This window comes from Lepus europaeus, chromosome 11 (assembly GCF_033115175.1).
Source record: "Lepus europaeus isolate LE1 chromosome 11, mLepTim1.pri, whole genome shotgun sequence".
Lineage (NCBI taxonomy): Eukaryota > Metazoa > Chordata > Mammalia > Lagomorpha > Leporidae > Lepus > Lepus europaeus.
Window position 1 is genome coordinate 53890893 of NC_084837.1, and position 27312 is coordinate 53918204.

A 27312-nucleotide genomic window follows, 5' to 3' on the forward strand; every position below is an offset into this window, starting at 1 on the left:
ACTCATACCAAATCAAAAATAATAGTCACCTTGTTGGAGTCTTCTTTTGCAGTATTTCTTGTGGATACTGACTGTATGGAGTCATAATTCAAAGAAGATTCTATAAATGCAACCAACAAAAAGCATAGAGCTGCTGAATGGGTTTGGCAACTTAGAAGGGTTGTTTCACATAAAACTGAGGCATACTACACTAATGAAACTGATAGCAATATTTGGGCTGGGAGTATTTGGCATTAGAGTAGGGTAAGATAATTTTCATGTTTTCTTTGTTGAATAAGCAGTGAAGTTCATTATAATATTTATATAAATCTAACTCCATAAATTTATGAGCTACACATTTCACACAAAATCCTTAAATTTCTTTGTAAGTAATATTGATTAATGTTTTAAAGGGTTAAGGAAACTAGATAAATAGCTTTTCCAAAACTCAATGAAATGGAAAGAAAATCTACAGTTTCAATCATCTTTGTCTGAATTTTATTTGAATAGATATGTACATATTAAGAGCACAAAGCAATCACTTGCCAGTAGGTCCATTTATGCATGACACTTAACACTTATGGCTTTGTGGTATGTAAGGTTTCAACTTACTCCTTGGCTATGTGTCAAGAAGAAAATTCAGAGAGGAAAAATAAAATATTACCCCATAGGGTAAGAAGAATGTGAGGGGCTTCTGGAGAATTGTATGATTCAATATGTAATTTGCCATTAATTTCAAAAGGTGAATTTTAAAAGGCTTTCTGCCTGCTTCAAATCTCATATTTATATATTTATAGTAAATATGAAAGCCCAGATGAAAGGAATTGTTTCTGTTTTTTTTTTTTTATTGGCATCATGACCTTTTGATATTTGGGGTCCTCTCCCCTGATGTTTTAAAATATTTATCCAATAGATGAAATAGTTTTGAAATTTTATTTAATCATGATGAACTCCCAAGCCCTTCCATTCCCTGAGGAAAAGTGAACTAACAGAACTAGTTCCTACTTCCTGCTATGCTTCAAGTAAAGAGGCATGGCTGAAGGTTCCTGGGGAATAATTAAATAGTACTAGAGCTACAACAGAAATATCTGCCCAGAGTCTCCATTCGTATTGTGAAGAAAGAGAAAAACATACGTCACAGACCAATACCAGTTCTCAAATTTGTTGTTTAGAGACACATTGGTTGTATTATGATAGCCATTAAAATGGCACTTTAAGTGCTAAAACTGGTAGAATGTTATTTGACAAACATACGGAGTACTTAACTAAAGTGGGTGAAGAAGGCAGAAAAAGTCTCCCCTGTACAGAACAATTCAACAGAATTCAGAGTTTGTGGTGGGAGGGAGGCAGGAGCAGCATAAACCGAGCAACATCAGTGAGTGAGTGAGTGAGTTGTTTATTCTTTTCACTTGAGAAAGATGAATGTGGATGTGGTGGGGGCGCAACAAACATTCTGAAATGTCCTCACCCTTCTTTAAGTAAGCGTTCTCTTAGAGGGCCTAGGAAACAGGCACAGGGGTTTTGAACAAGAATGATATGGTATTATATATGCTTATTTTTCTGTAATCTAAAGTGTATTTCTAGATAAACACAATACGGTTTATGGCTCCTTTTGTGTGATAATATATACAACAAAGCACCAGGACAGTCAAGGGACTACCACATATATATATCAATAACATTCCTAAACAGCCTTAGCTTTTTAAAGATTTATTTATTTATTTGAAATTCAGAGTTACACACAGAGAGAAGGAGAGGCAGAGAAAGAGAGAGAGAGAGAGAGAGAGAGAGAGAGAGGTCTTCCATCTGCTGGTTCACTCCCCAGTTGGCCGCAACAGTTGGAGCTGCATCCCACGTGGGTGCAGGGGCCCAAGCACTTGGGCCATCTTCTACTGCTTCCCCAGGCCATAGCAGAGAGCTGGATTGGAAGTGAAGCAGATGGTACTAGAGCCAGAGCCCATATGGGATGCCAGCACTGTAGGCGGCAGCTTTAGTTGCTACACCACAGAGCCTGCCTCTAGATTTGATTTAAAGGCAGCTTAGTGTTTTATGTTTCAAGAGTATAGGATAGCTCTAGTGAACAATATATTTAGAATGAAGATAACTTTTAGATGTTACTAGATATTTTTAAAGATTTGTTTATTTATTTAAGAGATAGAGTTACAGAGAGAGAGAGAGAGAGAGAGAGAGAGAGAGAAACAGAGAGAAAAGTCTTCCAATCCGATAGTTTACTCCTCAAATGGCCACAACAGCCAGAGCTGGGCTGATCCAAAGCCAGGAGCCAGGAGCTTCTTCAAGGTCTCCCAGGAAGTTACAGGGGCCCAAGCACTTGGGCCATCTTTTCCTGCTTTGCTGGGCATAGCAGCAAGCTGGTCAGAATAGGAGCAGCTGGGACTCAAACCAGAGCCCATATGAGATGTTGCTGCCGCAGGAGAAGGCTTAGCCCACTATACCACAGCACCAGCTTCTTGTTAGTAAATTTTTATGCTCATCTTCACTCTGAGCCTAACAGTCATTTTTTAGGGCTTGTTTCTTAAATAATCTTGCCACTAAATCTCTATACTTTATGAACAACCTGATTCAATGAACAAATAATTGAATGTTAGATTCAGGAGAGAGAAGATTAATATTTCACCTCAGGGTGCTATAAGCCACTCTGATCAAAGTCCTAGGGAGTCTATCCCAGCAAGAATCTCCCATAAGGGCTGAGCATCAGGTTTTGTTCACTTCTAGCTAATTGAATGAATGTCTGATCATCTCATGCTGCTGGAACTGGACGAGTCTTGGGCAAGTCGATGTTTGTAGCGAGGAGGGAGGAGGAGTTTCAGAGCCGCCCTTCTTCAGACAGGCGTACTGGGAGTCTTCTCCCTGCGGTCTTCAAGTTTTGTGCGTGTTGGTCCCCAGCCACAAGGGGGCAAGATAATCCTCATCAGCTCATTCAGACTGGCTTAGCGTGTACATTCAGTCTGCTCATGCTACATACACTGATGCTGGGAGCAAGGTAGAGCAGATATCACCCAGAATTACATCACCTCCTAGGTTTCTCCTGTAACTTACCCCTCTTTCAGTGTGGACTCCACGATATTTTAACTTTGCTTAGCAACAGCCCCTATAGTATTTACAGTGTCACTGTATCTTCCACACCTACTGATTTCCTGCTATTTCAATGGCTCTCTGGCTTCTTTCAACTGAACTTCCTGGTGTTACAATAGTCTGTGTACCCCAAATCAATCTCAATCCTTTTACTTTTAGTCTAAGGTGAAAATTAGCTGAGAAATCATTTCAATGAAACCACTTCTTTTCAACAAGAAAGTCAGTCTTCCTAAAAAACAGTTGTTTTCCCTAGAATTTTCAACATATTTCTACACTTGATATTTAGATACTGCACGCTTTTCCTATTATTCTTCAGTTCTTCCTGCACTTTTCTCTGCTTTCTTCCCTCTTACACTCGTCTCTGTGATGTATTATAACAATTGTTGGCATGGCAACCGACACCGTGACATCTCCAGCTGGCTCTTTGTCTTCTGCTTAGTAAACTTCAGTAGGTAGCTGACTCCAGACAGTAAAACCAGGAGTGCCAAGTAGCCTGAATGTCCTAGGAAAATATTGAGCTCATTTATTGCCAGGTAAGATAAAATATTTTAGTGCAATGGCAAATAATCAAACAAAAACAACAAACCCTTTCTTTGGGATCAGGAAGACATTCGACAGCTAAGAGCTCCTGATGGAGACTAACTTGTGACCACTGGGCGGAAGCTAGCACTGAAATCAGCTGGAAAGAAGTGGTCGCCGGTGTGGCCCAAGTCCTCTTTTCAGGTAGAAATGGCTTTGGAAGCCTGCAGGCTTGGTGGTGGGTGCTGCCTCCCTCGAGCAGTATGGCTCAGCACATGTGGACTGTCCTTTCACTCACTGTCCCTTGGGTAATGTGTGTGACTCATACACATTTCGGATTTTCTTCTGTGATTTAGAGGAGGAAAAGAGACTCACCCTGTGTACTGTGCCGTTAATACTAATGAAGAACCAAAGTGACTCCATTTTAAAAAAACAAACAAACAAAAAAAGCAGCCTCCCTTTCCCATAGCAGACCCGAGTCCTTGTAAAAGCAGGCATTCAGGCATTTCAGAGGTATCAAAGCTTACCAGGGACAGCTAGCTCCGTAGACCAAGGACAGCTCAGTAGAGATTGCTAAACAAAGTAACTCCCTGTGCCCAGAGCTTCCGTGCTGTAAGCCCCCCCTGTAACTCCCTGTACCCAAAGCTTCCATGCTGTATGTAACTCTTTTTTCCTGCTGATGTAGCCCTTTTTTTCCTTTAAAAACTGTCCCTAACAAAGACCGGGGCCTCACTCCTTCCTCTGCTGTGCCGGTTGGTTGGATGGGGTCCCTGTCGCGGCTTGTACTCCCAAATAAACCTTGCTTCTGCAGTTCGGTGTGATCGACTCTCTGGGGGTCTTTGTGGGGATCTAACGATCTGGGCACAACTCTAACCTGAGAGCAGCAATTCACGATCTTTAGAGATTAGGTTAGATTTTTACAATTCTGCTGCTGTTCTCTGCCAATATGTTATAGCCAATAGTTAATTCACAGTGAGAGTAAACTTGAGACCTATATATTTGAGACTGCTTTGAGAGTCTCACCTACCTTTGAGGACACTTTTCATATTTTTTCTTAAGTCAGTGTTGACTTACTCCTTAAATCAATGTATTTGGAGCAGTGATAAAATTTTGATACATTAACCTAATTGCCTAAGTTTGGTGAATGGCAGGGCAGGGGTGGGGGGTCCAGCTTTTTTTAAAAAAAACTTTTACATTGACTCCTTGGGTAGTGTTGAGAAGCTCACAGATGAGAAACTATTACTCAATAGAATGAAAGACATGTGAGGAATATCCAGGAAATTGGTTGATTCAGTTTGTCATTGTCCATAGTATGTAAACAGTGAATCTTTGAAATTGTTTTTGCCAACTTCAAAGTGTATGTTTATTGGAAAAATTAAAGCCAGCTGAAAGCGTTAGATATTTCTATTTGCTTACGTCATGGAGTGTTGGGCTGACTTGACAGTTCCATCAAAAGAAGAGGTCATTTTTGAATTTTCATTTACAATCAGGTATAGCCTTATTGTTCCCCAAAGAAGAGTAAAGGTGTCAAAGTAGGGTCGGTCCTTTCTTCTCTAGAATTGTGTGTTCTGTAAGATTCCCAGGGAGTAAGTCACAGAAGGTGTTCTCACAATAGCTGAAATAGAGCTTTCCATTGGTTTCCTCTGCATACATTGAAGATCTCATTCTTTGCTCATCACAGACTGTGGCTGTAAACTTTGTTAGAGGCATTTGTATTGCATCTTATGTGGAGCACAAATGAATGTCAGTTCTGAAGCACCGGCATCCCTGTTCAAGACCCAGCTGCTCCACTTCCTATCCAGCTCTCTGGTATGGCCTGGGAAAGCAGCAGAAGATGGCCCAAGTCTTTGGGCCCCTGCACCAGTGTGGGAGACCTGGAAGAAGCTCCTGGCTCCTGGCTTCGGATTGGCACAGCTCCTGCCGTTGCGGCCAACTGGAGAGTGAACCAGCGGATGGAAGACCTCTCTCGCTCTCTCTCTGACTCTCCTCTCTCTGTGTAACTCTGACTTTCAAATAAATAAATAAATCTTTAAAAAATAACAATACAGCAGATTGAAAACAATATGGGAACAATTAAGCATGAAGCAGAGATGGAATTTTAGAGTGGCAGGTTTTGATTTTAAATTGATAGAGACTGCCCCCCAGAGAACAAGGTATTTAAACAATATTTTGAGTGAGAGAATTTGAAAATACACTGGACTTAGTGCATTTTTATGGATAAAAAATCCTTCATTTCACCATTGCTATAACTTCACCATTTTCATGCAGTTCTATTTTATTATAAATTGAGTATAGGTGTTTATATACGGATTGATGTCTGGAATCTCATGTTGCAATTTGTGCCCATTGTACCAGTAACACATTCTCTTATTGTAGCCTTCTAGTAGATCTTAACATCTGCTAAGATAAATCCTCTCTATTCATTTCTCCACAAACATTTTTGGGTAGTCTTGGACCTTTAATTGTTCATATAAACTTAAAATCCACTTGTCAATTTGCAAAACAATGATTGCTGGCATTTTGATTGGGACAGTTTTGGATGGGAAGGTTTCTTGTAATCTACTTAATGATTTTTTACAATCCATAGTCTTGGCACAAATCCTCCATTAATTTATAAAATAAAGTATTATAGTTTTCTATGTTGAAGTCTCATGATTTTTGTTAGATTGACTCCTAGCAAGATTTTTAAAAAGATTTATTTTATTTATTTGAAAGGCAGATTTTTACACACACACACACACACAGAGGTCTTCCATCCTCTGGTTCACTCTTCAGATGGCTACAATGGCCAGGTGGGGCCAAGTCAAATCCTGGAGCCAGGAGCTTCTTCCAAGTCTCCCATGTGTGTGCTGAACCCAAGTACATGAGCCCTTTTTTTGCTACTTTCCCAAGTACATTAGCAGGGAGCTGGATTGGAAGTGGAACAGCTGGGACTTGAACAATCCCCTATAGGAGATACCAGTGTCCCAGATGGTGGCTTAACCTGCTGCACCACAGTGCTAGTCCTAGATTTTTGTACTAATGTAAAAGCTATCTTATACAAATTTTGATTTTCTATGTATTGTAAGGTTCTATGAATTGTTTATATGTTCTAGATACTGTACCCTTTTGGGAAATGTAGCATACAAATAATTTTTCTATTCTCTGCTACCTTTTAACTTTTTACATAATGTCCTTTGATATGTAGATGTTTGTTGATGCTCAATTTGTCTCTTTCACCTTCCTTGTTTTTTATACTTTTTGAAAGTCATGGAAATTTTATGTTTATTTGTAAATGCTTTGTAATTTTATCCCCTATATTTAAGTCTTCAATGCAGTTTTAATTATTTTTTGCATATTATTGAAGTGTAGAGATTAACTTAATCTCTTACATGTGGATTTCTAGTTGTCTATGCAGAATTTGTTGAATGGATTATTCTTTTGCTTTGAATTGGACTCAACATCTTTGTTGAAAATAGATATTGAACATGGGTATATGGGTTAATTTCTGAACTATTAACCTATTTAGTTTCTCTATATGTCTGTCTTTTTCTTCTTTTAGTTATTTATTATTACAAAGAGCACAAATTTCAAGCAGTTCATAGACACAACCCTAAGAACATAAACTCCCTCCCTTCCTTCCTCTCCTTCCTTTTTTTTTTATCTTTTTTTTTTTTTTTTTTTTTTTGACAGGCAGAGTGGACAGTGAGAGAGAGAGACAGAGAGAAAGGTCTTCCTTTTGCCGTTGGATCACCCTCCAATGGCCGCCGCGGTAGCGCGCTGCGGCCGGCGCACCGCGCTGTTCCGATGGCAGGAGCCAGGTGCTTATCCTGGTCTCCCATGGGGTGCAGAGCCCAAACACTTGGGCTATCCTCCACTGCACTCCCTGGCCACAGCAGAGAGCTGGCCTGGAAGAGGGGCAACCGGGACAGGATCGGGTTTATCTTTTTAAACTTTTATATAACATATTTTTAATTTCCTTCATAATCACAGGCTTAATGCTCCACTAAGTAAAGAGTTCAACAAGTTCAAAAGAAAGACCATTGCTCAACAAGAATAGAGACAAGAGCGATAAATAATGATCAAATCCTGAAGATAGCAATTTCATTCATAGATATTAATGTTATTTTTGTACTCCATTAGTTACCATAAATCAGAGAAAAGATGTGCTATTTGTCTTTTTGAGTTTGGCTTATTTCACCAAGCATAATGGACTCCAATTGAATCTATTTTGCTGCAAAACATAAGTTTTTTTTTTTTTTTTTTTGACAGACAGAGTTAGACAGTGAGAGAGAGAGACAGAGAGAAAGGTCTTCCTTCCATTGGTTCGTCCCCCAAGTGGCTGCTACGGCCGGCGCTGCGCTGATCCGAAGCCAGGAGCTCCCTCCTGGTCTCCCATGTGGGTGCAGGGCCCAAACACTTGGACCATCTTCCACTGCCTTCCCGGGCCACAGCAGAGAGCTGGACTGGAAGTGGAGCAACTGGGACAGAATCCGGCGCCCCGACTGGGACTAGAACCCAGGGTGCCAGCGCCACAGGTGGAGGATTAGCCTAGTGAGCTGCAGTGCCGGCCAGGTTTTTTTAAATTTTATTTTATTTATTTATCTGAAAATTAGAGTTATAGATATATAGAGAGAAGTGAGAGGGAGAGAGATCTTCTATCTGCTCAGGGACTTCCCAGATGGCCACAAAAGCCGAGTCTAGGCTAGGCTGAAGCCAGGAGCTTCATCTGGGTCTTCACATGGGTGGCGGGGAACAAACGAGCTGTTTTCTGCTGGTTTTCCCCAGGCCATTCACAGGGAGCTGAATAGGAAGTGGAGCAGCCAGGACATGAACTCCCACCCATCTCAGATGCCAGCATGGCAGGCAGAGGCTTTACCTGCTAGCCTCCAAAAGACAGGATTTCATTCTTTTTTATAGTTGAGCAGTATTCCATTGTGGGTGTATACTACATTTTCTTTATCCAGTCATCAGTTGATTAACATTTGGGTTGAATTCCATATCTTAGCTATTGTAAATTTAGCTGCTACAAACATGGGGGTACAAGTAATATTTTAGATGCTGATTTCATTTTCTTTGTAAATATTACCAGGAGTAAGGTGGCTGGGTCATATGGTAGATCAATTTTTAGATTTCTGAGGCATTTCTTACTGCCTCCCCTAAGGTTTACCAGTTTATATTCCCACCTTTTTCTCCACATCCTTGCCAGCATTTGCTGTTTTTGATTTTTGGATGATAGCCATTCTAACTGGAATGAGGTGAAACTTCATTATGGTTTTGATTTGCATTTCCCTGATTGTTAGTGATCCTGAGCATTTTTTCATGTGTCCGTTGGCCATTTGTGTTTCATCCCTTGAAAAATGCCTTCTCGTTTCCTTTGCCCATTTTTAAACTGGATCATTTGTTTTGTTGTTGTACTAAATATTTTTTATTTTGATAAATAAAAAATTGTCATGCTAATTTATATAAGAAGCAGAGGAAAGTCTCCTACATTATGCTAAGGAACTGTGAGGTTTGATGCTTTTCCTTCCTGTAGTCTAATTAGGAAGCAGTTGTGCGAATCTTCAGTTCTGAAAGAAAAAATAACTTAGCATTACATTGTTGACATTTTCCAAAGCTATCAGATAGATATCTTTCTTTTTTTTTTTTTTTTGACAGGCAGAGTGGACAGTGAGAGAGAGAGACAGAGAGAAAGGTCTTCCTTTACTGTTGATTCACCCTCCAATGGCCGCTACAGCCGGCGCACTGCACTGATCCGAAGGCAGGAGCCAGGTGCTTCTCCTGGTCTCCCATGGGTGCAGGGCTCAAGGACTTGGGCCATCCTCCACTGCACTCCTGGGCCACAGCAGAGAGCTGGCCTGGAAGAGGGGCAACTGGGACAGAATCCGGTGCCCCGACCGAGACTAGAACCCGGGGTGCTGGCGCTGCAGGCGGAGGATTAGCCTAGTGAGCCGCGGCACCGGCCAGATAGATATATTTCAAAATGTGATTTTTAAAAAAGATTTATTTATTTATTTGAAAGTCCAAGTTACACAGAGTGAGAGAGGTCTTCCATCCGCTGATTTACTCCCTAATTGGCCCAAACAGCCAGAGTTGTGCCAAGCTGAAGCCAGGAGCCAGGAGCTTTTTCCAAGTCTCCCACATGGGTGCGGGGATCCAAGGACTTGGGCTATCTTCCACTGCTTTGCCAGGTCATACTAGAGAGCTGGATTGGAAGTAGAGCAGCCTGGACTCGAACCGGTGCCCATATGGGATGCTGGCACTGCAGGCAGCGAGTGGCTTTACCCACTACGCCACAGCGCCAGCCCCAAAATGTGATTTCTAATGGCTACAACTTGTACTATGTCCTGTACATATGATAATTCACTTTATCAATTTCCAGTTATTGAACATTTGAGAAGGTATGATTTTGATGTTATGAATATTTTTTTCAATACATTTATAGATTTATTTGACATAAAATGATTATTTTACACTTATTACATTCCAAAGTATGGTATGTCATATCCACTTTTTCATAACTTTTCTTTTTCTAATGTGTTCAGAAAAGAACTCAGTTTATTTCAAATTTACTTCACTATTTTGGTGAATGTGTTCGGTAGTGTATTACATTTTGTGGCTATTATGAAGCACAGTTTTTTTATTTACTTGCATCTAGCTATCATTTTAAAGTTTCTTAATGTTTTTAATTACTGTTTTAGTTATTTTAATGGTAATTTCAATGCAAAATATTGCTAGTATTTGCTTTAAAAAAACAAAAATAAGTGCTAGGATGAGAACAAAATTTTAAGTTTCCCATTCAAGAGATAATTGATGAGTATTGGTGTGTTATGTTCTAATTCTTCTTTTTCTCTTCATTATCTTTTTTTTTTTTTGACAGGCAGAGTGGACAGTGAGAGAGAGACAGAGAGAAAGGTCTTCCTTTTGCCATTGGTTCACCCTCCAATGGCCGCCGCGGTAGGCGCGCTGCAGCCGGTGCACCGCGCTGATCCCATGGCAGGAGCCAGGTGCTTATCCTGGTCTCCCATGCGGTGCAGGGCCCAAGGACTTGGGCCATCCTCCACTGCACTCCCTGGCCACAGCAGAGAGCTGGCGTGGAAGAGGGGCAACCGGGACAGGATCGGTGCCCTGACCGGGACTAGAACCCGGTGTGCTGGCGCCGCAAGGCGGAGGATTAGCCTAGTGAGCCGCGGCGCTGGCCTTCTCTTCATTATCTTTTAGGCTGGCAGGAGATTTAAGCACTTGCCTTTCCCCCTCATTCAATATTTCTAATGAGAGAACGTAGGAAAGTTGCACCTGTTCATTTCTTCCCTCTCTTACCAAGGCCATTGTAGGAGGCACCGGAGGTCATTCTTGGCGTAAGAAGCCTGTCAGGGGTTAGTGCTGTGGCATACTGGGTAAAGCCACTGTCTGTGACACTGGCATCCTGTACAGGAGCTGGTTCAGGTCCCACTTGCTCCATTTCCAACCCAACTCCATTCTCCTGGCCTGGGAAAGCAGCGGAAGATGGCCCAAGTCCGGGGAGACACGGAAGAAACTCCTGGCTCCTGGCTTTGGCCTGGCCCAGCCCTGGTTGTTGCAGCCATCTAAGGAGTGGATGGAAGACCTCTTTCTCTCTCTCTCTCTCTCTGTCTTCTCTCTCTTCCTCTGTAGCTCTGACAGTAAAATAAATAAATTTTTTTTTTTTAAAAAGAAGTCTGCCCAGAAGAGGATGGTGACTGTCACTCACTGTTGCTGCAGGAGCTGAAGTGGGCACTCTGACATCTGTGTGCCCTCCAGACAATGGGGTGCACAAAGGCACTGTGCATCCAGATTTGCAGCCTGGCTGATTTGCTGTGTAGGCTATGGGCTCAATAAACTAGTGTTATCCAGTACTCAGGGAGTGAATTAAGACATGCTGGCAGTCCTATACAGTGCCCAACTTTAATCTCCTTTTGTAGATGAAATAAAAAGGCTCTGTGAATCTTGCTTTTTCTGTGTTCTTAGAGTGTTATTTATTTATTAAGATGCAAAATGAGCAGGGCACTTTGCAAAAGTATTGGGGGAATAACGCACCTCATTTTAGACATTAGTATTATCAGACACTGTATATTCTCTGCATGGCTAGTGTTCATTCTGATACATATGGAGAGAAAAGCACTTGTGGCGCCGGCACCCCGGGGTTCTAGTCCCGGTTGGGGCGCCAGATTCTGTCCCGGTTGCTCCTCTTCCAGTCCAGCTCTCTGCTGTGGCCCGGAAGTGCAGTGGAGGATGGCTCAAGTCTTTGGGCCCTGCACCCACATGGGAGACCAGGAGGAAGCACCTGGCTCCTGGCTTTGGACCGGGCGCAGCGTGCCTGCCATAGCGGCCACATGGGGGGGTGAAGCAACGGAAGAAAGAAGACCTTTCTCTCTGTCTCTCTCTCTCACTGTCTAACTCTGCCTGTCAAAAAAGAAAAAAAAAAAAAAAAAAAAAAGAACCAAACAAACAAAAAAAAAACCCACAAATTACTTAGGGCACAAATTACTATTGTTTCTTTAGGCTTATTCTAGATAGACACATTTCTACATCTCACCTCCACTTTTTTTTTTTTTTTTTGACAGGCAGAGTGGACAGTGAGAGAGAGAGAGAGAGAGAGAGAGAGAGAGAGAGAGAAAGGTCTTCCTTTACCATTGGTTCACCCTCCAGTGGCCGCTACAGCCGGCGCACTGCACTGATCCGAAGGCAGGAGCCAGGTGCTTCTCCTGGTCTCCCATGGGTGCAGGGCTCAAGGACTTGGGCCATCCTCCACTGCACTCCTGGGCCACAGCAGAGAGCTGGCCTGGAAGAGGGGCAACCGGGACAGAATCCGGCGCCCCGACCGGGACTAGAAGCTGGTGTGCCTGCGCCGCAGACAGAGGATTAGCCTATTGAGCCACGGTGCCAGCCACAGCTACACTTTTTGTTTCAGTACACTTATTCTTTTGCTTTGAGAACTTGTGGGTGCTAAGAAGATAATGATAGAAAATGCCGTGTTATATGAATCTAAAGCAATGTGAATTAATAACTAGTTGGAGAAAAATTATTTTCACAACATATCATTTAGGTCTTATGTTGCTGAGAAGAAATTTTTGGTTAGCTCACTTAAGAATTTCAGACACCAAAAAGTCTACAAATGCGCAAAATAATTGTGAATGTAACAGGGAATATTATCTAACTATTTTTGTCGGTGGTGAGGTGAATGTGAGGAAGAAGAGGCAGGTTCAACGTGGGAGATGGACTTTTAGTGTGGCAACCCTTCCTCACCCCAATTTGCAGTGAAGCTAATTAACCCACATAGAGCTGGAAGTGAGTTTGATTTTGGACAAAATGCTGAGTTGGGTCATGCACCCAAGTTGATGTGATCAAAGCCAAGATCGCAGGTGAAGAAGGAGTGAGAGAAGCACACATGAATATATTTGCATGGTGTGTGTGCAAGGAGAGAGTTGGGGGCCTCCAGATTTATAACTACTGTGGAACTAGGGATTGGAGACAGATTTATACACACCTGCAAAGGATAGAAACTGATCAATTGATATCTGGGTTACATATGATTTTGGCTTCCAAAATGTCTGAGAATGTCTGGCATTTTCTTGTTTCCAGGCAGAGGTCATTGGAATAATAGTACAACAAAGTCTAATACAAAGAATTCATTACGGTACCTGTATCTTTTTTTTTAAAGATTTATTTATTTATTTGAAAGTCAGAGTTACACAGAGAAAGAAGGAGAGGCAGAGAAAGAGAGAGAGAGAGAGAGAGAGAGAGAGAGAGTGTTTTTCATCCACTGGTTCAATCCCCAATTGGCTGCAAAGGCTGGAGCTGCGCCGATCCAAAGCCAGGAGTCAGGATCTTCTTCCAGGTCTCCCACACGGGTGCAGGGGTCCAAGGACTTGGGCTATCTTCTACTGCTTTCCCAGGCAGAGAGTTGGATTGGAAGAGGAGCAGCCGGGACTAGAACCGGCACCCATATGGGATGCCCGTGCTTCCGGCCAGGGCGTTAACCTGATGAGCCACAGTGCTGGCCCCTGTAACATTTCATTTGCTATTTGAATCATTGAACCGCATCCCTCAAAAAATTCCAGAAATATTTGCTCTCTCAAATTTCCCTGGGATCATTATTGTCCCACATTTTCATGTCACTGGATGTTCTACACATACTTGACTCTAGCTCTTGAGAGGGTGTCTTTGACCGAATCTTGCAACCCTAAACAGCTTTCTCAGGGCCTCTTTCACTTCCTTATTCCGGAGGCTATAAATCAAGGGGTTGAAAAGTGGAGTCAGCACAGAATAAAACAAAGTCACAATTTTCTGGATCCCTGCTGGGTTGCCTGCTGTGGGACTCACATACATCACCATGATGGAGCCATAGAACAGGGAGACCACGGCCAGATGGGAGCCACACGTGGAGAAGGCCTTTCTCCGGCCCTCAGCCGAGGGGACTCGGAGCACTGCTCTGATCACCAGGGCATAGGAGCCGGTAATGAAGAGGAAGGTGGAGAAAATTAGGACTGAGCTGACTACAGCACAGATGGTTTCGGTGGAAGGAGCTGGCACACAAGACAACTTCAGAAGGGGCCCAGGGTCACATAAAAAGTGATCAATAGTATTGGGGCCACAAAAGGGAAGCTTGGAGATCAGATACACTGGGAGGAGGAAAGAGGAGAAGCCGCACGCCCAGCAGCAGGCTCCCAGTCTGCAGCAGCGTCGCACTGTCATGATGGTGGGGTAGTGCAGGGGCCTGCAGATGGCAAGGTACCTGTCAAAGGCCATCACAGACAGGAAGAAGGTCTCCGTGGTGCCCATGGAGAAGAATAAGTAGAACTGGAGGAAGCAGCCAGAGAAAGAGATGGTGTTGGTCCCAGAGAGGAGGTTGACTAGCATATTGGGGACAGTGGAAGTGACATACCAGATCTCCAGGAAGGAAAAGTTGGCCAACAGGATGTACATGGGGGCATGGAGATGCTGGGTCCACCACACAGAACAGATAATGCACAGGTTTCCAATGAGTGTCAGGACATAGGTCACAGAGAAGAGGGAGAAGAGGAGGATCTGAATCTCCCAGGGACAAGGGAATCCAAGAAGAATGAATGCACTCACAGGGTCAGAGTGATTATGACTTCCTGGGTCTTTCATTTTTTTCTCCTACCACTGCAATGTAAGAAATGGTCAAGTTATGTGATTCTATACAATTTTTTCATTAACATTTTCTCTAAATTTCTTTACAACTTATTATTTAATAGCACAGTCCTAGGTAACTAATAGATTTCAGCCTATGCCTCAGTGTGACGCTGGGAGGAAATGAAACTTGGGGGTTTGGGTGCTTATTACAGTCTCAACATCTTGAGTGCCATGCCCATCATGGTTCAGTAAACACCAGCCTCTGTTAGTGTCTTCAGCACTGCGTGAGACAAGATAGGCCCTTTCTTGCCATTGGGGATTTACAGTGTGTTTCAGACTTACATAAGCTCATGTGAATTTAAACAATTGTTCAGTTCAATCTCTGAGGAAGAAATATTAAAAGACCATATAAACATATAGCTAGGGTTTGTTTAACATACAATCCTTAAAAATATCACATGCATGGTTTTAGATGGTGTTTTATTTCATGGAGCATTGTGAATATCAGGGAAATAATTTGTAATCAATAATGGCAGCAAGGTAATACCAACATTTCTATGTCTTTATTTTGTTTATTTTTACCACATTTTTCAACACTCCACATCCAAACTATCATGAAATCTGTAAGACCTCATGTTCCAAATACATTCATAATCTAGTCAATTTTTAGCAGAAACATATGTTTTCTTTTTTTAAAAACTTTTATTTAATAAATATAAATTTCCAATGTACAGCTTATGGATTACAATGGCTTCCCCCCCCCCCCATAACTTCCCTCCCGCCCGCAACCCTCCCCTTTCCCGTTCCCTCTCCCCTTCCATTCACATCAAGATTCATTTTCAATTCTCTTTATATACAGGAGATCAGTTTAGTATATATTAAGTAAAGATTTCATCAGTTTGCCCTCACATAGTAACACCAAGTGAAAACTACTGTTGGAGTACTAGTTATAGCATTAAGTCACAATGTACAGCACATTAAGGAGAGAGATCCTACATGATATTTTTTAAAAAATTGATTAATTTTCTATGCAATTTCCAATTTAACACCAAGTTTTTTTTTTCATTTTCAATTATCTTTATATACAGAAGATCAGTTTAGAATACATTAAGTAAAGATTTCAACAGTTTGCACCCACACAGAAACACCAAGTGAAACATACTGTTTGATTACTAGTTATAGCATTACTTCACATTGTACAACACATTAAGGACAGAGATCTCACATGAGAAGTGCACAGTGACTCCTGTTGTTGACTTAACAAGTTGACATTCTTGTTTATGGCATCAGTAATCACCCAAGGCTCTTGTCATGAGTTGCCAAGGCTATGGAAGCCTTTTGAGTTCGCCGACTTCGATCTTATTCCAACAGGGTCATAGTCAAAGTGGAAGTTCTCTCCCCCCTTCAGAGAAAGGTACCTCCTTCTTTGATGGCCTGTTCTTTCCACTGGGATCTCACTTGCAGAGATCTTTCATTTAGGTCTTTTTTTTTTTTTTTTTCCTTTTTGCCAGATTGTCTTAGCTTTCCATGCCTAAAATACTCTCATGGGCTCTTGAGCCAGATCCGAATGCCTTACGGGCTAATTCTGAGGCCAGAGTGCTGTTTAGGGCATCTGCTCTTCTATGAGTCTGCTGTGTATCCTGCTTCCCATGTTGGATCGTTCTCTCCTTAATCCTATCAGTTAGTATTAGCAGACACTAGTCTTGTTTATGTGATCCCTTTGACTCTTAGACCTATCAATATGATCAATTGTGAACTGAATTTGATCACTTGGACTAGTGAGATGGCATTGGTACATGCCTCCTTGATGGGATTGAATTGGAATCCCCTGGCACGTTTCTAACTCTACCGTATGGGGCAAGTCAGATTGAGCATGTCTCAAATTGTATATCTCCTCCCTCTCCGACATAGTTTTCAATCTTGTATATACCAAAAAGAAGTTCTCACTTTCACTGCTATAAAAACTTTTCATTTATTAATTGGTTTATATAAGGGGAACAGATTTCATGTATTTCATATGCACAATGTAGAGCACATAATGATATGGCTCACCCTCCCTCCGTTACCCTTCCTTTTTTCTTTTAACTTTTGTGATAACATACTTCCCATTTACTTTATAATCACAGGCTTAGTACTCCACTAAATAAAGAATTCAACAAACAGAAAGTAGAAAGACCACTATTGCATAGTAGTGCAGACAAGGACTATAAGCAATAATCAAATCTTTATGTCAGTGTCACTCACATACATTACATTTTCTTGTACTCCATATGTTAGCCAGCACAAATCAGAGAAAACATTTTGCAAAGTAGTAATCATGCTTTAAAACTATCTGTGTGTATATATATACTGACACATTTAAAACTATGTGTATATATACACACACAGTTTTTAAAGTGTCTTCTCTCTCAATGTGTTTCTAAATCTAATTATCCAAATCTTTAATTTTTTATATTGAGTGACTTTTTATACTCCTCTTATTTTAAATGGATAAGTGAATCATTTAAAATTTATTCCTCTTAAAGAAAATATGTTTGTAGTCACTCCCTGATTTTTTTCCTCTTTGGTTAACCCATGCATCTTTTTTTTTTTTTAATTCTCAAACATTTGTATTAATAGCATTTTCCATTATAGAAACTTACAATTTAGTACCACGTCACATCTTGACAGTACTTCTAATATAATCCAAATAGCCTGATTAGGTCGGCGGCAAGATGGCGGAATAGGCAGGGAGCACACTTAGTCCGGGGGGAAAGAAAGTTTAATATAAGTGGAGATACTGCAGGGTCAAGGAAGAGTAGGGGATGAAACAGCAGAGGAAACTCTTCCGGAACTAGTGATTCACAGTGGACCTGCGTGGAGAGCGTGGGAGCCCAAGTTCGGGACACCAGCGGCAGACTCAACACACCAGCGCTGGAACACGAGGTGAGCCGAACCTCAATAGCCCGAGACACCAGCGGGCAAGCGGAAAGAGGAGACTAGAGGGAACGAGGCTTGAAACTCCGTGGGGAAAAGTTCACCAGGCTAACTAGAAGAGAGAGAAAAAAAATAAAAAAAGTGACTGATACGGACACAAGTTTCTCTCTCTCCGCTCACCTCTCAAAGGCGAACAAGACAGAGCAGGAGCCATTTTGGACATACGTCATAAGCAGGGCGACCTCAGGTCTGCACCGGCCCTGAGCCTAGCAGAAAAACCTGACTCTGGGGGGAGGGGTGAAATAACAGGAGATTAGCATCTAACTTGGCAACCCAGTGGGAGACTGCAGGAGAATTGGAGCCCACACTGAGGGCAGCAGAGATTCCCTGTGTGGTCCTTGGGAAAGAGCTTCCGATCTCTGGCTCCTGTGGGTATATCATTTGCCTGCTAACTACCTCCAATTACGTTCAGCTGTGCGGAATTACTTCCCTTTTAAATCAAAAAAAGAAAGAGAGATTTACCACGCCTAGCCTGGGAGTGTCATCCTTGACACACCCTCAACCCTGAGGAACCAAACACAGCTCTCAGTCCACACTCATCTCAAGTCTCTAAGGCTCCACTGAAAGCGGACAGTCCACTTAATATAGAGCCATAGTGTAACAAGAAAAAACACCACAGTGAAGAAACCAAATATCTCCAACATGCCAAACAACAAACGCAAAAACCAAGCTAACAAGAACAAGGAAGAAACTATGACGCCCCCAAATGAAAAAGACACCCTAATTCAAGATTATGAAGATGATGAGATCGAAGAAATGCAAGAAGCAGATCTCAAAAAATTGATAAGAACATTAAGAAGTTCTCAAAAACAAATTCTTGAACTACAGAAATCCTTCATGGACAAGATAGAAAATCTCTCTCGTGAAAGTGAAATATTAAGGAGGAATCAAAATGAAATGAAACAACTAGTGGAACAAGAAACTCTGATAGTGACTAGAAATCATAATGAAATGAAGAGTTCAATAGGTCAAATGACAAACACATTAGAGAGCCTTAAAAACAGAATGGGCGAAGCAGAAGAGAAAATATCAGACTTAGAAGACAGAGAACAGGAAAGGAAACAGGCAAACCAAAGAAAAGAAGAAGAAATTAGAAATCTAAAAAATATTGTCGGGAATCTACAGGATACTATTAAAAAACCCAACATTCGGGTTCTAGGAGTTCCTGAAGGCATGGAGAAGGAGAAAGGATTAGAAGGCATTTTCAGTGAGATACTAGCAGAAAATTTCCCAGGTTTGGAGAAGGACAGAGGCATCTTAGTACAGGAAGCTTATAGAACCCCTAATAAATATGACCAAAAGAGATCCTCACCACGACACGTTGTAATCAAACACAACACAGTGAAACATAAAGAAAAGATCCTAAAAGGTGCAAGAGAGAAACGTCAGATCACTCTTAGAGGATCTCCAATTAGACTCACAGCAGACTTCTCATCAGAAACCCTACAAGCTAGAAGGGAATGGCAAGACATAGCCCAGGTACTAAGAGAGAAAAACTGCCAGCCCAGAATACTATATCCTGCAAAGCTCTCATTTGTGAATGAAGGTGAAATTAAGACTTTTCATAGCAAACAGAAACTGAAAGAATTTGTTGCCACTCATCCTGCCCTGCAAAAGATGCTTAAAGATGTGTTACACACAGAAACACAAAAACATGGTCATCAATATGAAAGAAGGTAAAGGAAGGAAACCTCACAGCAAAAGATCACAGGAAGCTCAATTTCTCTTTGACATAGAATTAAACTCTGATGCTCTGTTAAAGCAATGTGTTAAAGTAATCTATTATGTTCTCTTGATGTCTGTTAAATTCTAATTGTTCAAAAACAGCTGAATTTTTATTAAGAGCTATGGGTTATTTAAATATGTGCTTTTTTCAAAAATTTGAATAATCACCTTGTAACAATGATCAAATTTGGTCTATGTTATGTCATGATTTTAAGAAATCTTATTTCAACCAGATATTTTGGATTTTGAGCCTTCTTGGCATTCTTGACAGGCATTCAAAAAAATCAAAGTTTCAAACAATCTGGACTCTAAAATTTTCAGTAAATCCTGGACTCTGGTTTTTCCAGTTTGGGCCCAACTGAAAAAATCGAAGGACCTATGTCTCTCATCTTTTAGAGACACCAACTAATCAGGCTATTTGGAGTATATTAGAAGTACTGTCAAGATGTGATGTGGTACCAGACTTTAAGTTTCTATAATGGAAAATGCTATTAATACAAATGTTTGAGAATTAAAAAGGCTAATGATCTTGTGTTACTAGACATGATAGTTATCTTAATGAGAAAGCCCCAGAGGCTTAAAGGGTTAAATACTTGTAAAATCCTACAGGTGCTTTCAAAAATACTGTGAAGTAAGCAAGTGCCTCTTGTTGGTTGATGAGTTTATAATTTTAAACATGGCGACTTAAAGTCTTTTGTCATCCACAGTTATATATGATCTGCTGCTCATAAAACTAAAGCGTTGTTGGTTCTGTGTTTAGCTGTCCTCCTATAGGTTCCTATGGACTTTTTCCAGCCACTTTTATTGTATTCAGTACTTTGGGATGGCTCTGTAAACAGATGAAGCCAATAATGTATTAACAGTATCAACTGAGAGAAAGTATGGTTAACTGAGGTTACTAAAAAGAAAAAGCAATTCAAATCAATTGGCAATCTACAAAAAGAGTTAAAGATTTTAAAAGCTATTATTAAAATTGCTATATTGGTCTATTATGCTATATTATATGTGTGTACATATTGTATGTCCACATGGGGAAATTTTATTAAGAGTTTTATTTTAAATGGCTTATAGATAAGATTGTCCATAAATTTAAGCTGCTAAAATCAATCAAAGATACATTTTAATTTGTGGGACCTGAATCTGTGTATCATATGTTTTAGACTTGTTGGTAGAAAGAAACTAAAAACATTTTAGATGGTTGTGCTTAAGTTTACTGGCTAAACAAACTACACCATGTTAGATATTTAAGAGGTGTTTTCAAATATATGATTCTTAAAATTTATAGAAGGCATTGGACCTTCTGGTAAATGTTTTCTTAAGTTGTTATCTAATGGTTGAAACGGTTTGCTAAGTATTCATGTGATATTGCTATTGTCAGCAAGCGATCTAGGACTTGCTCCCTCATTTCTCTATTCTAAGCCCAACTTGTTCTTTCATTTCTCTATTCTCTTCAAGGTAGGAAACTAATTCTATTATGAAGGAATCTGTAGGACGCACAATTTAATCTTTAGACCTTATAAAAGAGATGGCTAACATTTTTCTGTAATAGCATAGCCAAAATAAGAACTTAAATAATAATCTCATAGCTAGATTCACTTCGCCATCAGCGAAGTATACAGTAAGTAGAAAAAACCTCCCTTTCAGACCAAAGGGAAAGAAAGTTTTTAAGTGAGGATATAATTTTCCTCATGGGCATTGTCTACCTTAGAAAAACTACTACAGAACATGCCTCTGACTATAGACTTGTAGTTCAGGCCACCGAAGATTAGAGATGGGATACGGGCACTCCCTTGACTTGCATCCTCTGGTCTGCTTTAACACAAACCAGGAGGAAAAGAAAGCTTGGCATCAGAAGCAATGGGTGGCAGGCCTATTAATGGCTGATCTGTACAGTGATCTGCCCTCAAGGAGACCCAACAGGCCAGTCCACTGCAGTGGCTTTCAATGTGGTAAGCCTGGGCTTCAGCAGAAGTCAGCTTGTGAAGAGCCCTGGCAGCTCTGCCAAGAGTTGGATCACTGGAAATGGACCTGCCCTGGAGTCGAAGGATGCCCAGGTCAGAGCCACAGATCTTATTGGCTCTAAGCTGAAAAGCCCTTCACTCAGCCCAACTTCCAAAGTGACCACTGCAGCTGAGGGGATGGTCAAGTAGGGTCAGCAACATTGCAGGCAGAACTGTAAATTTCTTGTTAGAGATGCCACCTGCCTTTACCTGGCCAGCTCTCCTCCCAGGCCAGCCAAGTAATGAAAGTCAACAGAGTGCCTTCCCCTAGGAGGTTCACACCTCCCTTAGGATATACCCCATGTGAAGAGATAGATAGGTCTGGGCCTCTGAATTTACAAGGCCTAAAGCCCACCAGATTATTATCAAGCCCCTTCTATCAGGTTCTATTTGCCTCTCAATCAGAAAACTTAATTGTAGCTTAGACAGCACCTTTCTTAGCTCCTCTAATAATGACTCTGTCCTTTGTTCTAGGCCCTGTCTAGTGCACTTGGGCCTCATTCCTTTGTAATCATAACCTCTACTCTACCACCAATGGCTCTACTCCCAACATGTGTGTACTGATGGTCCTCTTCCCCACTTAATGCTGTATAATTGTTCAAACCTGGTAAATGCCACTCTTAGGATCATTGGTTACTATCCTCACTCTGTCTTTTATGACCTTGTCTAAATATGATCAGAGTCGGCAAACTTGGAAGGCTTCCATAGCCTTGGCAACTCATGACGACAGCCTAGGATGGTTACTGGCGCCATAAACTAGAGTGTCGATTTGTTGGGTCAACAACAGGAGCCACTGTGCACTTGCTCCTCATGTGGGATCCCTGTCCTTAATGTGCTGTACATTGTGATTTAATGCTATAACTAGTACTCAAACAGTATGTTTCACTTTGTGTTTCTATGTGGGTGCAAACTGTTGAAATCTTTATACTAAATTGATCTTCTGTATATAAAGAGAATTGACAATGAATCTTGATGCAAATGGAAGGGGAGAGGGAGCGGGAGAGGGGAGGGTTGCGGGTGGGAGGGAAGTTATGGGGGGGGGGGAAGCCATTGTAATCCATAAGCTGTACACTGGAAATTTATATTCATTAAATAAAAGTTAAAAAAAAAACAAAAAAACAAAAAAAACAAATAGCCTGATTAGTTGGTGTCTCTATAAGATGAGAGACATAGGTGCTTCGATTTTTTCAGTTGGGCCCAAACTGGAGAAACCAAAGTCCAGGATTTACTGGAAATTTTAGAGTCCAGATTGTTTGAAACTTTGATTTTTTGAATGCCTGTCAAGAATGCCAAGAAGGCTCAAAATCCAAAATATCTGGTTGAAATAAGATTCCTTAAAATCATGACATAACATAGACCAAATTTGATCATTGTTACAAGGTGATTACTCAAATCTTTGAAAATAAGCACATATTTAAATAATCCATAGCTCTTAATAAAAATGCAGCTGTTTTTGAACAATTAGAATTTAACAGACATCAAGAGAACACAATAGATTACTTTAACACATTGCTTTAACAGATAATCAGATTTTAATTCTATGTCAAAGAGAAATTGAGCTTCCTGTGATCTTTAGCTGTGAGGTTTCCTTCCTTTACCTTCTTTCATATTGATGACCATGTTTCTGTGTTTCTGTGTGTAACACATCTTTAAGCATCTTTTGCAGGGCAGGACGAGTGGCAACAAATTCTTTCAGTTTCTGTTTGCTATGAAAAGTCTTAATTTCACCTTCATTCACAAATGAGAGCTTTGCAGGATATAGTATTCTGGGATGGCAGTTTTTCTCTCTTAGTACCTGGGCTATGTCTCGCCATTCTCTCCTAGCTTGTAGGGTTTCTGATGAGAAGTCTGCTGTGAGTCTAATTGGAGATCCTCTGAGAGTAATCTGACGTTTCTCTCTTGCACATTTTAGGATATTTTCTTTATGTTTCACTGTGGTGAGTTTGATTACAACATGTCGTGGTGAGGATCTCTTTTGGTCATGTTTATTAGGGGTTCTATAAGCTTCCTGTACTAAGATGCCTCTGTCCTTCTCCAAACCTGGGAAATTTTCTGCTAGTATCTCACTAAAAAGGCCTTCTAATCCTTTCTCCCTCTCCATGCCTTCAGGAACTCCTAGGACCCGAATGTTGGGTTTTTTAATAGTGTCCTGTAGATTCCTGACAATATTTTTAATAAAAAAGTTCTTTTACTTATTTTGATATTTAGGTTCAGGAACTCTGGCATATGTGACTAAAATGTAATAAGGTATTGAATAATCATGATTACAAAATGTACTCCTGTTCTACCTGGCTTTGTAGTTAATCTAACATCCAAACTTAAGTAAAATATTATTATTTTATTAAATATATTCACAAATGAAAGCATTAACTTTCAATTATTTTAGACCAGTTCTCATGCTGGAGACTGTGTTGTCTAGTTGAAAATCTAACCAATTTCTGTTATGAGGAAGCTATTCTAATTTACATTTTCATATAGAGAAAATTTGACACAAGGGATAGAGGAAAGTGAAAAAGACACGAAACAAGAAATCTGGATGGAATCTTTCCTGATGCTCTTGTATGAGAATAGAGAATCAGATGAGAGAGTAGACATCCAAATTCAGGTTTTTGTCTCTTGGAGTATACGAGTTAGCCTCCGTCTCCTTGTCTCTTAATTCAGCAGAAGGAAGCACACAGTAGAGATGAGCATAGTACTTCTAACATACAAGTTTCTCAGCAGGCTTCTCAAAGGGAGTGGATCTTGGAAGGTAGCATCAAGTGCAGCAACTCCTGGGAGCCCACACAGGCCCTTATGGTTGAGCGAGAAAAGATAGAGACATGCAGCTGTGAAGAGCACTGTGGCCTTTCCTGTGTTAGCAGGGTCCAGTTAAGTCTCAGCCTCTAGAGGAGAGTGTGTGGCAGAGACGTCTGAGCCACGGCTGCTCTGTCCTCGTGGGTGGGTGACCCAGGGCATGCTGCCACGTGTGCACTCGTGGTTATTGCTGAGCCGCAGCTCCCACCACACTTCATAAGTGGGCCAATATGTGCTTCTGACCTTTATGGATTACCCAGCTTCTCCCAGGGGCTCATCTGGGGATAACAGAAAGTTTTGGCCGGGACTCAAACAGTACTTCCTCAGCTGAGATCTAAATTGGTCCAGCCTCTAGGGAGAGGGAGAAAGATGAGGAAGCCTGGGCCTAATCTGAAGAATAAAATGGAATTAAGCCTTGCATCAGAATGTGAAGTATAGACACACATGGCTGTACATATTTTTATGTAATGCAGTTACATTTTCCCACAAATAAAGATGACACTGGATGTTAAGAATTAAAATTAAGAGCAAGGGTTCTATGAATCCCAAGGATAGAAAAGTGAGAAGTTAATTGTTGCAAAGACTTCATGAAGCAGTTGAAAAACTTTTCCATCTGTTTGTTCCCTTCTTTCCATCATTCTGCACATACATCAGTCCCAAGTACACTGTGGTTATGTTGGGATTTTTTTGATTAATATCAATCATTGTGTTTTTACATAACTGGAAACTATTGTCCTAACTGTAGACTATTGAATTTGTTCTTCCATTCTCACTTCAGCTACAGAAAAATCAAACACTTAAATAAACACTATTATTGCCACAATTAATAATAGTGTATAAGTGGAAGCAATAATCTAAAACTCGAGGGGGGCATAATCCAGTTTAAATCTACATAAATGAGATATAGAACTCTCTGTATATGATGTGTCTCATAAGAACACAGTCACACTGTAGTGAATGGAAGAAAAGCAACTGACACAGGACTTGGAAGTAAGGAAGAAGGAAGAGTAGAGGGAAATGGTATATTTAAATTGAAGACCAGAAGACACTATTCTATTGGAACAAATGAAGAGGGATAATTTAGTGGAGCAGTTGAATTTATCCATTTTATTTCCAAAGCACAGAATTAAAAATTTTGATAAAAGTTACTGGGTAACACATTACAATTTAATATGGAGAATGATTTTCTAGAAGAAGCCAATTCAATGATGGAACAAACCACTTTTAAAGATGACTTTTTTTTTTTAATCACGAATTTTATCAGATAAAGGCTGGGAAACTAATAGAAGGGATTCAAGCATCAGATGAAAATTCATCCCAAACTTCCCTTATATGCACCTAAGATAAGCCAGGAAAATCATCTAGGTCAACTCAATGACATAAAAAAACTGTACTGGGACATATTAAAGTTAAGGAGAAGTTGAGGTTTTTGTTAACTTTGATAAAAATGAGTACTATTTTCTAAGAATTACTGGTTGACAGCAGACAAAGGGTATGGGAGGGAGAAGGTAACGCTGGATCTGTGGCTTGGTCAGCAATGTCCCAGAGTCTTAGCATTGAGCTCTAAGTAGTCCAACTCTATTAACTGAAGAAATTGCTGCCTTTTTTCCAAGTGTGTGTGTGTTTGTGAATATTTTACTTTCTGAGTCAAAACTTGAGTGATTTGGCCAGGTGATCTAAGGACCTGCGATTTGGGGGCTTTGCAAAGGAGAATGTATGAGCCTATGGTGGAAATAGCAGGTACGCGTTTTGGGGGAGCTGCCTTGGCCAGTTTGCATGCTGGGGCAGTCCCTCATAGCATGAGATCTCCCAGAAACTGTGGCACTGGGGCCATTACTCAGAAGGGGAGGAGGACCAGGCAACTGCTGGAGGCAGTGTAGCAAGAGAGAGGCTTAAATGTTCATGTGACATTGTGTAAGAGCCCGATATGGACGTTCTGTGCACGAAACTTTAAAAGACAGAGCAACTTGGGGGCTTTACAACCCTAAGTCTATCTTTTCTATGACTAGCTAATGCTGGGCATAGCATACAAGGAAGGTAGGCTCTAAATGGTTAACAAATCTTCTTATTTAGACTATATAAAACAATTGGGCATATACAAATTTTGGCACTGGAGGACTTTTGAGTGAATGGAATTCATCTTGCTCTGAAGATGCAAACAACCCAGCGTCCCTGATAATGAAGCCATCTTTGGTTCATTTATGTAATAGCTGATCTCTGAAGTTGTATGGTTATGGCTTTTTAGTCTTATTGCTGTGTGATTACATATTTCAGCTTTCATCTTTTCTCCCAAGTGCGTATTGTAAAAGCAGAATGTAGAGAATTAAACTAATTGGTGTACAATAAGGTGTTAATTTTTCAAAGATAATTTTTATTATTATGGAAATAACAATTAATTACATATAAAAATCAATAACATAGAAAATAATACAAAGTTTAAATCACAATCATTAAAATTTTTAAAAATTTTTAATCTAAATTTTTTCACAATCTTATTTCCAAGAGCCATTGCTATATTGCATTTCTAGTCTTTCTTCATATTTTACACAATAGATACTATGCAATTCTTTTCAAAACTAGAATAATAGTACATGCAATTTTTCAATTTTTTTAATGTTACACTTGAACTTTTTCCATAGCACTCAACATTACTAGAATTACTATCCTTTAGGGTCCATGATGTTCCATTTTAATCAATGTACTTTATCCTTTTTTTGGGGATACTTAAAATTTTATGCAGTTTCTGAGACTCCAAAAAAATTCTTAGAAATAGGTCAGATATGTGTACTTTTAAGATGTTCCAATTTTACCTACCTTAACATTGTAACAAAATAAGAGATAACTGGTAGAGAGTAGAAAGCAGAGGGCCAGATAATGACTTAGAAAACCAGACATCAGATTTGAACTTTATGATTTAGTACACTTTTATGTACTATAATTCCTCATGGGTAGTAGAGAATCAAAACTATTGTTCTCACCCATGTAATACTGTGAGAATCTCATAAATTAGGGAAGCTCTGAATTTATTGGATCTTAGGTAATTGAAAACATAGTTTCAATTTAACGTCAGGGAATTCACATGTTTGTTCATTGATTCACTATTGTTCATTGATTACTACATTATTCCTCTGGG

The 27312-nt window shown here is 40.4% G+C and overlaps 1 protein-coding gene across 1 annotated transcript; it reads right to left on the reverse strand.

Moving 5' to 3' along the window:
* Positions 1-13731: 13731 nt before the first annotated feature.
* LOC133770525 (olfactory receptor 11G2-like) lies at positions 13732-14700 on the reverse strand. The gene has a single exon (XM_062206602.1). The coding sequence runs from the start codon at positions 14698-14700 to the stop codon at positions 13732-13734; it is 969 nt and encodes a 322-aa protein (XP_062062586.1).
* Between the last annotated feature and the right edge of the window lie 12612 nt (positions 14701-27312).